The 10,588-nt window shown below is 27.4% G+C and overlaps 1 protein-coding gene across 2 annotated transcripts in view; it reads left to right on the forward strand.

Annotated features, from left to right (window-relative positions):
* The window catches only part of LOC107437735 (ribose-phosphate pyrophosphokinase 2), a 29,377-nt gene extending 22,148 nt beyond the window's left edge, over positions 1-7,229 (forward strand). Inside the window, exon 7 of one of the 2 annotated variants that reach the window (XM_016049828.3) lies at positions 968-3,203. In XM_016049828.3, coding sequence (XP_015905314.1) covers positions 968-1,060 — 93 coding nt within the window. In that variant the 3' untranslated portion in view covers positions 1,061-3,203. Of the gene's footprint in view, positions 1-967; positions 3,204-4,382 lie in introns of those variants that run through there. The other variant, XM_043049580.2, reaches the window with a different exon arrangement.
* Positions 7,230-10,588: the final 3,359 nt, after the last annotated feature.

Here is a 10,588-nt window from a genome sequence, read left to right on the forward strand (position 1 = left end):
ATAATAAAATTTTTATTGGTGCCGATGAAATAGCTGTACTAATTGTAGTTAAAGAAATAAAATTAACATCTCAAATATTTTCTTTTAATAACAGCAATTTTACAAACGTTCATTTTTTATGCTAATAAGTATTTGTTTATATTAAACTGTATAATGTGCAAATTATTCAAGTTATATTTGAATAAAACAAATATTTAAGCATTTGTTGTTTTAAGATCTTTTGATTACTGTAATTAGTGAAATTTTGAACAGAAACAGGTTTAAAAATATGAATTTTTTATTTGAAAGCTATTGCTGTAACTTGCAGTCATAATATGCTAACAGTTTAGTTTTAGCACATAAAAATTTTCAGTGCTGCTGCATTAATCGAAATACTGTTTCTTAAAATAAAAATAGCATTTTGCGCATTATTTTGTCTAATATCTGCAGCTTCCAACACAGTGCTGACGTAAAATATCCTCAGTGGTAGGCGGATCATTGGCTAGAGTTCCCTTACCAACAGGCTTATTGTGGAGTTTTTTCGTAGTTTTCTCCTCTATGTAACGCAAATGTGGGTTAGTTCCATCAAAAAGTCCTCCACGAAAGCAAATTTCATCCAATGCTTAATCCAGGAGTTCTGTTGTCTTCTGGATAGGGTTCAAAATTATAAGGTTGAACATTAGTAGTTGTAAAGCGAAAAAATTGGTTCAGCTGTTCAACGACGGTTATAAAATAAAATATTTGCAGCTTAATGTCAATAGTTTATTTTGTTAGCACCCCAAAAAAAATTTCTTACTCTCCGCACCAAATAATCTGATTTGGTAGTTTTCTATTAATATAGCCTCAGACTGCATCAATTTAGTTATGGCCTAGTTTTATATGACTTTTTATTTTTGATATATTTTTAACATTTTTGCAAGATTCCTTTTTTTATTTAACAAATGGCCTTCAGTTTTTGTTGCTATCCAGTTGTCTTGTGTCTTTACAGTGCATTGACGTCTCGATGATCCTGGCCGAGGCAATTCGTCGAACCCACAATGGAGAATCTGTTTCTTACCTCTTCAGTAACGTTCCCATGTAGAAACATATTGCTTATCCATTCCTTTGACTAACAAGGTCTTCATTCCCTTATGCATGCGGTTGCAGTTACATGTGCCATAAGTTTTTTTTTATTTGTACAAATTTTAATGAAATATATTTTTTTCAAAAAGAAAATATTAAATTTCTTTTGTTTCAGTGCTAATGCTGCATATGCATGTAATCAGTGCATCCACTAATAAACTAATGTGCATGGATGGATTTTTTCAACAAACTGTGAGCTAGGCCATATCCATTTGAATTAACTTCAATTTTTTTAAAAGGAATTTTTTTTTCTCACATTTTATGAATGAATTATATTAAAACTAGTTGCGGGAAAAATGTACCATTTCCAAAGCAAAAAAACTTTAAAAACTATAAATTTTTTTTGCTATTTTTAAGAAAACAAATAGCGTATAATTTTGTACGATAGCTGTTTAAGAGCTTTTTAATTTTTTGCCCTACAGTATTCCTTCATTATTGTCATTTTATCTTTTATAAGAATAATTTTATATGACTTTGCTAGTATTGAAATTATATTATCAATCAAAATCCATTTAATGCTACTTAATAATCTTTTCTTAAAGCATTTTAAAAAATTATTTTTGAAATTTTTTATCAACTTGTAAATAAAAATAATAAATCATAAGTAAATTAAAATACGAGTAATATTATAATAGTCCTTTATATAATAAAATTTTAGCAATTGCTTTAAATGTAATTGTCGTTTAAATTAAGTATTTTTATGCTTTTCTTAATGTTTTGCATATTAGGCTTGTTCTACTTAAATGACTGAATAAATGTAATTTTTACAAGGTAAAATAGTGTTGTTTTTTCTAAAATGTTTTCTAGTCGTCAGTGTTTTTTTTTTTTTAAAGTAAAAATATTTCAACATGATGTGAAGAAAGTTTGATTTAATTTTTTGAGAATAAATCTTAATATACATTTTTGTTATATTTAAATACTAGAGAAAAAGAATTTCTAAACAATTATTAATGGATCTCTGAAATACTTCTGTGAGAAGAAAAGTATTTTTTCTCCTTAAAATGTATAATTTTCCTATACCTTCACAGAATTTAATGAAATCCATTACTGTTATCTTTACTCATGCACTGTGAATTTTCGTATTTTTAAGTATATTGCTCAGTATTTTTCTATCATGTAAGCAATACTGATGCTGAAACGACTTTTATAAAATTTCATGAATAAGACATTTTTATATTATAAATAAAGATATATAGACAGATTCCAGGAGAAGTAAATAGTAAAGAAAGTGAGAATACAAAAATAAGGCAATGAAATTATTCATTATATTAGATCCAATTTGTTCCCTGGATCTAATATTGTAGCTCCAACTCCCTATGCTCCAGTATGCTTGATTATAAGCTGGGTTGGCAAAAATCAGGATTTCTTTTCGATAAAAATTAGTTTTTTTTTTTTTTTTAAATTAAATCAGTTCACTTTTTTATCAAAATTAAATCAGTTTTTTTTTTTTTGCATTCATGAATAACTTATCTGTTAAAGACGAAGCTCTAATTAAATGTATCTTTCATTAGTCATAGCTCTGTAAAAAATTTTTTTTAATACTTAATATTACAGTATTAAAATTGAGGTACTTCTATCCTAAATTGTTATTATTAATAAGTTATTTCGAACAACAACTGAATAAATAAAAGCATAGTTGTTTCCATTGAAGCTCTATTCTATCATGAATTTCAAAGCCAGTTAGATATCTTACCTATATTAATTTAGATCTGAAAACATTAAAGAACAACTATTTTTAAAAAAATCTTGACGAAACTTGGCATTAAACTTAATGGGTTTAATAATACTATCTAAATTTAGTTTAAAAAAAATTTCTGTCTTCTTATTCTTTGGATAAAACCTCCATTCTGAATTAAAAAACAATGATTTTTAAAAAATGAAATCTATAGATTTTAATCATGCCAACCCTCATGACAGGTAGTTTTTTTTATGAGCATTGTGTAGAACAAACTGTGATAGGCTGTGTTTAATTTTTACCTTTTGTTACATTGTCTTATTCTATGTAGTACATTTTTACTATTTTTCAAAAATTAAAATTTTGTTATTGTGAATTTTTGAATTTGATACTTTTTAATAAAAATGTGATGAAACTTTTTCTACAACATTGTCTTATTTCTACGAATGACTTATTTCTATTTGTCTGTCTTTGGCAGTTATTTTATGTTTCAGTTAAATCATAACCTTTAGATTACAAACTTGTTGGTTTATGGTTTTTGTACAATGAATAATGAGACGAGCGCTATTAAAATATGTTGCGGAGTGCTCTCGTAAATGAATTTCGTTTTTATTTTTGTTTGCCATTTTATAGTTAAGAATTTTTTTAAAAAAACACAAAATGTTATTCTGACAAAATTTAATTATATATTTGTCGATGATGTCCTTTTATTTGGCAACTAAGGTAGGAATCACCTTAGCTATTTGAATCACGCAAGCACACCTACTCCAAGCACGCCTTTACTTATTAAGCGGCAGGCGCTATTTTCATTGGTATTGCAATACTTGAAAACTTATAGTGTTGCACTTACATCACAACACTGCAAAAATCAATATTCTACTCGACAATCGTTCCGTTATTTTGAGAGGAAAAAGAATGAAAAATCAGTTAATTAAAAAAAAATTCTTAATGGAAATATTTGTTGAAAATTTCACAGGATCAATTTATGAATACTATTATTAAATACATAATGCTGTATGAATTGATTTTTCAGAAGGATATTCAAGGCATGTATACTGCTCAAAATATATCTATAATGAATGCTTAAATTTACGCTTCTGCTTTAATTTACCCTATTAATATCATTTCTCCATTGAATCACATAGGAAAGCATATTACTTTTTGAAAATGATTTAAAAGGAAAATACATTTTATGCCATAAACCCTTTGATAGTTTCGTAAAAGGGTGAATTCGTAAACAAGTTCTTTCCTACACACTGTTACTAATTACATGGTTGTTACAAGTGGGTCCCCAAGCAGGGAATAATGCAAATTTCTACAGGCTAAACCATTAAAGCATTCAACTCTATATTCAATTCAATCTTTCTAAGATTAAATGTTGGGAGTGATAACCATTTGTATATAAACCCTTAATGGGTTAAATTTATAAATAATCTTATACTTTGTTAGTGATTTTTAGAACACCATTAAAACTCGCTTATTTTAAGCCTTTTTTGTACTATTTCTAATATTTTACAAAATGACCTTTTTTAAACTATAAAAGAGTACTTTAAATCTATAGGAATGAATTACTACTGATATTTTCTTCTGTTGATTTTGCTTCCAGTGTTTAGATGTCTCTCGCTTCTTTAGCGAAGCGATACGTCGCATACACAATTGTGAGCCTCTGGGTCCGATACTAAGTGATGTTCCTTACTAAGAATTGAACTTTGCAGGAATCCTAGTCATCTTCTAATTCTTAGTTATTGCAGCTTCTAACAATTGCTCTGTGAAGGTGACTGTATTAAAAAAAAAAAAAGATTCTATTTTTATGAATGCTATAGGATATAACGTTATCACAAAGAAAAGATGATTTATGGATCAATATTGTGTTACTATTTTGAAAACCACACTGAGAAAACTTATCTATGTTAACTCAAAGTTAATTGTATTTGCGTAGCTGTCAACCACACTGTATTTTACCATTTGTCTGAGAAACTCCCCTGATTTTTTGTATATTTCAGAAAAATCTGTATAATTTAGAGATTTCCTCTCAAAATAGATTTATTAAATTTATAGCTTGTTGGAGGATTTGAATAACTAATATTACTACTCATTAATGAAATTAGTCTTATTGAAAATTATTTTCAATAAAAAATTTACCATATTCTATTTGGAAACAAAATCCCAATATTTTTACAAAACTTAAGTTGTCTTTTTAACTATATTTCATTCATGAATGAATTACGACTATCTAATATGATTCAAATCTAAGGTTTTAAAAAACAAAATACCTTTAAGTTCATTTAATGTCAATCGCAAACAGATTTGTTGCTCTTGTTTAAGTTTATTTATAGTAAATAACTAATAGTCCCACTTACAGTTACATAATGGTTTCTTTTCATGTTGACAGCTGTGTATTTACCTTCATTGCAGTAGTTTTAAACGTTTATCATTTCTGAAACATTTAAGAAGCTAAGATTTTAATAAGCACACAAAATTTGTTTGTAAATTTTCTGTAAGAAATTTTAAATACTTAAAAAAAAGGATGTTTTTAATTTCGAAAAATTTTAAATTTTCTTTCATCTTTTACAATGTAAAATTTTCTAAATTTAAAAATATTTTTATTATTTTAAAAAAAAATTCATTCCAAATGTCATGAAGATGCTTTCTTTTTTTCATAGTTTATGACATACGTTTAAAATATTCATCATAAAGAAAATTTTATTCAAAACATTGGCATCATTTGAGATTCAATGGGTGGAAGAAAGTAAACTAATTCCTTTTTTTTTTTTTTGCATTCTAATTTAAATACAAACATATTTAACCTTCTTTAAGATCATAAATAGCATATTTTAATGATAGAACGAATGCCTAAATACTTAAAAAAAAATAGTGTGACAGACCCCTTAAAAAATTAAGAATCAGTACAACAGGAAGAAGTGTTTTATTAACTTTAAAAATAAACTTACTTTCTCTGGGACATAATCTTGGTTAAAGATTTGAGTACTCATTAAATCACTTGATAGTATTTTCTTGATGTTTCTGATACTAATTCCAAGCATCAATATAAATCAGTTGATTTAATTGTTCCTGATCAAAATTTGTTATTTCCAATCAATTGAAGTCGGCAATTGGAACCAATTGATTCAAACATCATTTTGTGTTTTTTGATCTCTACTCATTCTAAATTAAACAATAAAATGTTTTACCTGAACATTAAAAATAAAAGTTCTACGCTGCAGCAAACTATTAAGTATCTGCTTCTTAGTAAATGGGCATTGGAAACAAGATCTCATAGGTCTAGATAGCAATATTTAGGTTAATCCTTTTTTTTTTACTTTGTTCCCCATACCAAAACTCTTAAAAGCAAAATTTATTGCTCTCTTAGAAGAGGGTACTTAATAGTTCGCCACTAGAATGTACGGGTTCTAACTATTTTCTATCTTTACTGCATTAAAATCAATAAGAAAAGAAACAACTTCTGCTGGTGTAGTTAGTTAGTGTTAAGAGGGATTAAAAAAACTCCAATTTAAGTGCTTGTTTAAGCTTATTGCAAACTATTCTCTGCTGAAAAATTTAACAATTTCTTATTTTAAAATGTAATTTCTATTTTTTTAATATATTGACCAAATCATTTTTTTTAACAAACAGTGCAGTAACATTATTTTAAAGTAATAAAATGTGGTATAGAATGAAAGGTGTAGTCAGAAACTGATGACGTTATAGATAGTTCCTTATTGTTTTTTTTCTATAAGATTATCCATAAATGATGTCACACTTTAAGCCTGAAACCTATTTCAATCAAACAAGAATAATTTAGACTTGTCCCATTTTAAATTTATTGTTATTATTTTTTTTGTTGAAGATTTCTGCATAAAAACAAAAAAATTTTATCACCTTTTATTTTCAATTATTCAAGTTATTTGAATAATTTCCCTCAAAATATTAGGGTATAGTATTTTTTGCTGAAGATGCTTTTTCATAACAAAAGCAAAATTCCCTTTCTCTATTGATTAGTTATTCAAAGCCTGTCATCCAAGAGAAGAAAACTGGACTTCGCCATATCTTTTTAACATATTATTGACATCAAATTACATTCCTAAATTACCGAATATAATCGACGAGATATATTATCTATTCAATTTAGGGATATCATTAATATATCGTTTGTTTTCGTTATATTTGTAATTCTAACTGCAAATATATGCCAACTTCTGCGCATTTTTTTATTTTTATTTAAAGAAGTAAAACTTGTGCTTCCTATTTATTTTTTGGACTTAAAAATTTAATTTAAAATTATTTACATACAGGATTATAACTGGAAATTAAACGTATAAGTGTGCTAGACTTCGACAATGGTGTTTTTGAACTTTTAACAAAAAAATATTAAATACTGTTATAACACTTGCACAAAATTACTAGTAAAATTATTTATGTTAAGGAAATTAAAAAAAAAAAAATAATTAAATAATCCCCGTCTACATGCATAAGTTTTTAGAAAAAAAAAAAAAAAACTGGTCAACAATTAACATTTGCTGTAATATTACCAGATTTTTGCACTTTTAGCATTATTTTCATGCTTTTGCTATAGCATCATCAGTCTTGGCAAAAAGTCTTTCCGAATTTTTTCTTCAATCCTTTTGAACTATCCAAGTGTGACAGTATCAGAATAGTTCTGTTTTAAAAAATCGTTTTATACTGATTTCTTAAGAGTGTTAACTATAGTTTAGTTTATTGATTTGTTTGTTTTTTTCCGGATCAGATCAGTGCAAAATTATAATAAGTTTAAATAGAGCTTGATAAAGATTTAATGATATAAATTTTTATTGCTGGGTGTGTCAGAAACATGATTTATAAATTGTTTCCAAAATGTAGTTACATTTTTATCTCTGTGTTTACTATGAAATAATTCTAAAATGTATGCAAAAACTAAAATATTTTGTTACGAAGCAGAAATATTTTTTAAAAAAAATTTGTTATTTTTTTATAGACTTACTAGCACAATTGATACCTAAGAATTAAATCTTAATACTAAAATGTTAGGACCGTTTAATATTATAGTCTGTGATAGCAGAACATATATGTTGTTTTAAAATTTATTTTTTTGAATAATGAATTATTCAATTTCTGTTGTAAAATTCTGTGTAGTAAATATAATTTATATCCAAGTATAATCAGGTTTAAGTAAGATCAGAGCAGGGTCTTTATCCGATCTCAGAATTTCATTTTGTGTGAGTGCAATTATAAGATCCAGCTTTTCTTAACTATATTTGATTCACGGTTATTTCTCAACTGGTTTTAAACTTGATATATTTCATTAAAATTTTGTAAATTAATGTATTTACATGATTAAAGATAGGTTTGAAACAAGCAAGTTTCAAACCTACCTAATGAAAAAACTTGCTCATGAGAATTGTCCGCATGTTATTCTTAGTTTTCAAAATGATCAACTTGACTAAATTGCCTTTTGTAAATATTATACATAGTTTTACAAGATAATAAAATTGATTTTAAACTGAATGTATTTGTCTTCTTTGGAAGGGGAAATTTCTTACCTGCACTATTATACATAGTTTCACAAGATAATGAAATTGATTTTAAACTGAATGTATTTGTCTTCTTTGAAAGGGAAAATTTCTTACCTGCACTATTTTACATAGTTTCACAAGATAATAAAATTCATTTTAAACTGAATGTATTTGTCTTCTTTGGAAGGGAAAATTTCTTACCTGCACTGTGTCCCATATTTTTGCTCTTTATGTATATCATTCAAATCCTTTCCAGAAATCGAGTAAAAAATATACAAATTTAAGAATCTGTTATTTATGCGTGGGAAAAATACAGTGACAAAACAAATGATAAATCATTATTGAAACCTATTTTAGTGTCCAAGAAAAATAATAGAAAGTGGAACAATAATTAGTAACATTTCTATGTTTTATCCAAAAATCAAACTGTTTCTAAATCTGTCTTTCTCAAATAGATTCATCAAATTGTGACAATGATCTTAAACTATTAAATGATTATGGAGCAACCTGTATACAATAATATATATATATGAGTATAATCCGTCAAAGTGGAATAACGTAAAATCTAGTTGAAATTTTTTTTTAAATTGACAGATGAACTACGTACTAGAAAAAATTTGTAATACATGTTTTTTTTTAACATACTATTTCAACAATATCACTCTCAAAACTTACTATTGTTTGCAAATTTGCTTTATTGTTTACATTCGCAAAATTTTCAGAGTTTTTATGCTTTCAAACTCTTGATCAGTTGTGGTTATGTCCTCCAATATTTTTTGATCCTCATCGTTTTCATCTGGAGCAAGCATTGTATCAGATATTGAAGGGAAAAGTAATTGGATATGTGTTGCAGTCAATATATGCATCCAGACATGCCATTTTATTCCAAACGGCCCCTTTGATAATTGATAATGAGAAGCAATTAACTCCGAGAAGCTTTATTAAACCCATTTGTGAGACAACACTGCCCAACGCTATGGAAATCAAATGTAGAGCTTCCAGAACATTTATTTTTGCTTCAGAGACATTTTGCAGGTTATCGGAATCCAGAAAAAGAAATGATTACCCAGCCATTAGTTTTACATTCTTTGAATGATTGGATAATTACAAGATTCTATGCTTGAAGTTTGCTGGAAAAAATTACACTTGAAAATTTTACAATTTAAGCTCCCACACTCGCTTTAGCAACTTTTCCATTTGCTTTGGCCGTTTCACCACCTTTCTGATTCTCACTCAGAAAGAATAGAAAGTTGGTCGAAAAAGCAAATAAACAATTCGTAAGTTATTTTTAGGAAAAAAAAAGAAAAGGATTGTGCGAGCTTTGCTGAGGAAAAATTATTTTAATCTATTAGAAAAACGTATAAAGCGGGATTAAAAAGGGAAACGTAAAATCTGGGATAATTAATCATGATCGGTATGGGTAATTTTCAAGGACCAGCAGGAAATGTCGTAGGAAACAGGATAAAGTACAAAACAAACAATGTACAACCGGGTTCTACTGTATATAGTAAAGCATTCCTTCAACAAATCACTATGGGCGAAGGAGATTAAGTGACCAACAGCATGAGTGGGGTAAAGTGTTACACACAGGCTGCTTTTAATTCCCGAACAAGCTTATCCGATGTAGAACTGAGAATCTAACCCCAGACCTTTAAAAATGTCCTTTTTTTCTATTAGGGTGTTTATTCAATTTCACTATTTGTCCGGATTAGTTGTATTCCTTTGCTCCTTACTTGAATAAACCATTTGTACAAAGCAATATCAAACTCTGAATCGTTAGCTGATTTTATTGTTCTACAAAGGTGATTCTTTTGGTTTATATCTTTTGCAAGCTTCTTTGGCTTTCTGCTGATATTATTTATACTGTGACAAAAATTCTATCAAGAATTTTTTATGTTTATTCCATAGAGAGTTTTTGCAACAGTGGACGCCTTGATGGTCCAAGCGAAACTACAGTAGCAAAAATAAAAAGGCAGATAAAACAACAATTACCACTTTCCAGGCTTGTAAGCAAAACCAATAAAATTAACTTCACCATCAAACAAAACACGAGCTATTCACATTAAATGGTCAATTCTATATGCTCATTCATTTCAAAGTTGATTATTTCAAAAGTCTCTTGAATAAACTGAATAACAACAGAATAAGCTTGAATAAACAGAGTAATGGAAAATCTGGTGATAAATTAGGGCCCAATAGAAAAAGAAGATTAAAAGGGCTTCACAGAATATTTTTATAAGTATTATTCTAGCAAAGTGCAGCAAGGTTTTTAGTTATGTAGACAGTAAATTCAGGAGGAAAA

Source organism: Parasteatoda tepidariorum, chromosome 3 (genome assembly GCF_043381705.1).
Source record: "Parasteatoda tepidariorum isolate YZ-2023 chromosome 3, CAS_Ptep_4.0, whole genome shotgun sequence".
Lineage (NCBI taxonomy): Eukaryota > Metazoa > Arthropoda > Arachnida > Araneae > Theridiidae > Parasteatoda > Parasteatoda tepidariorum.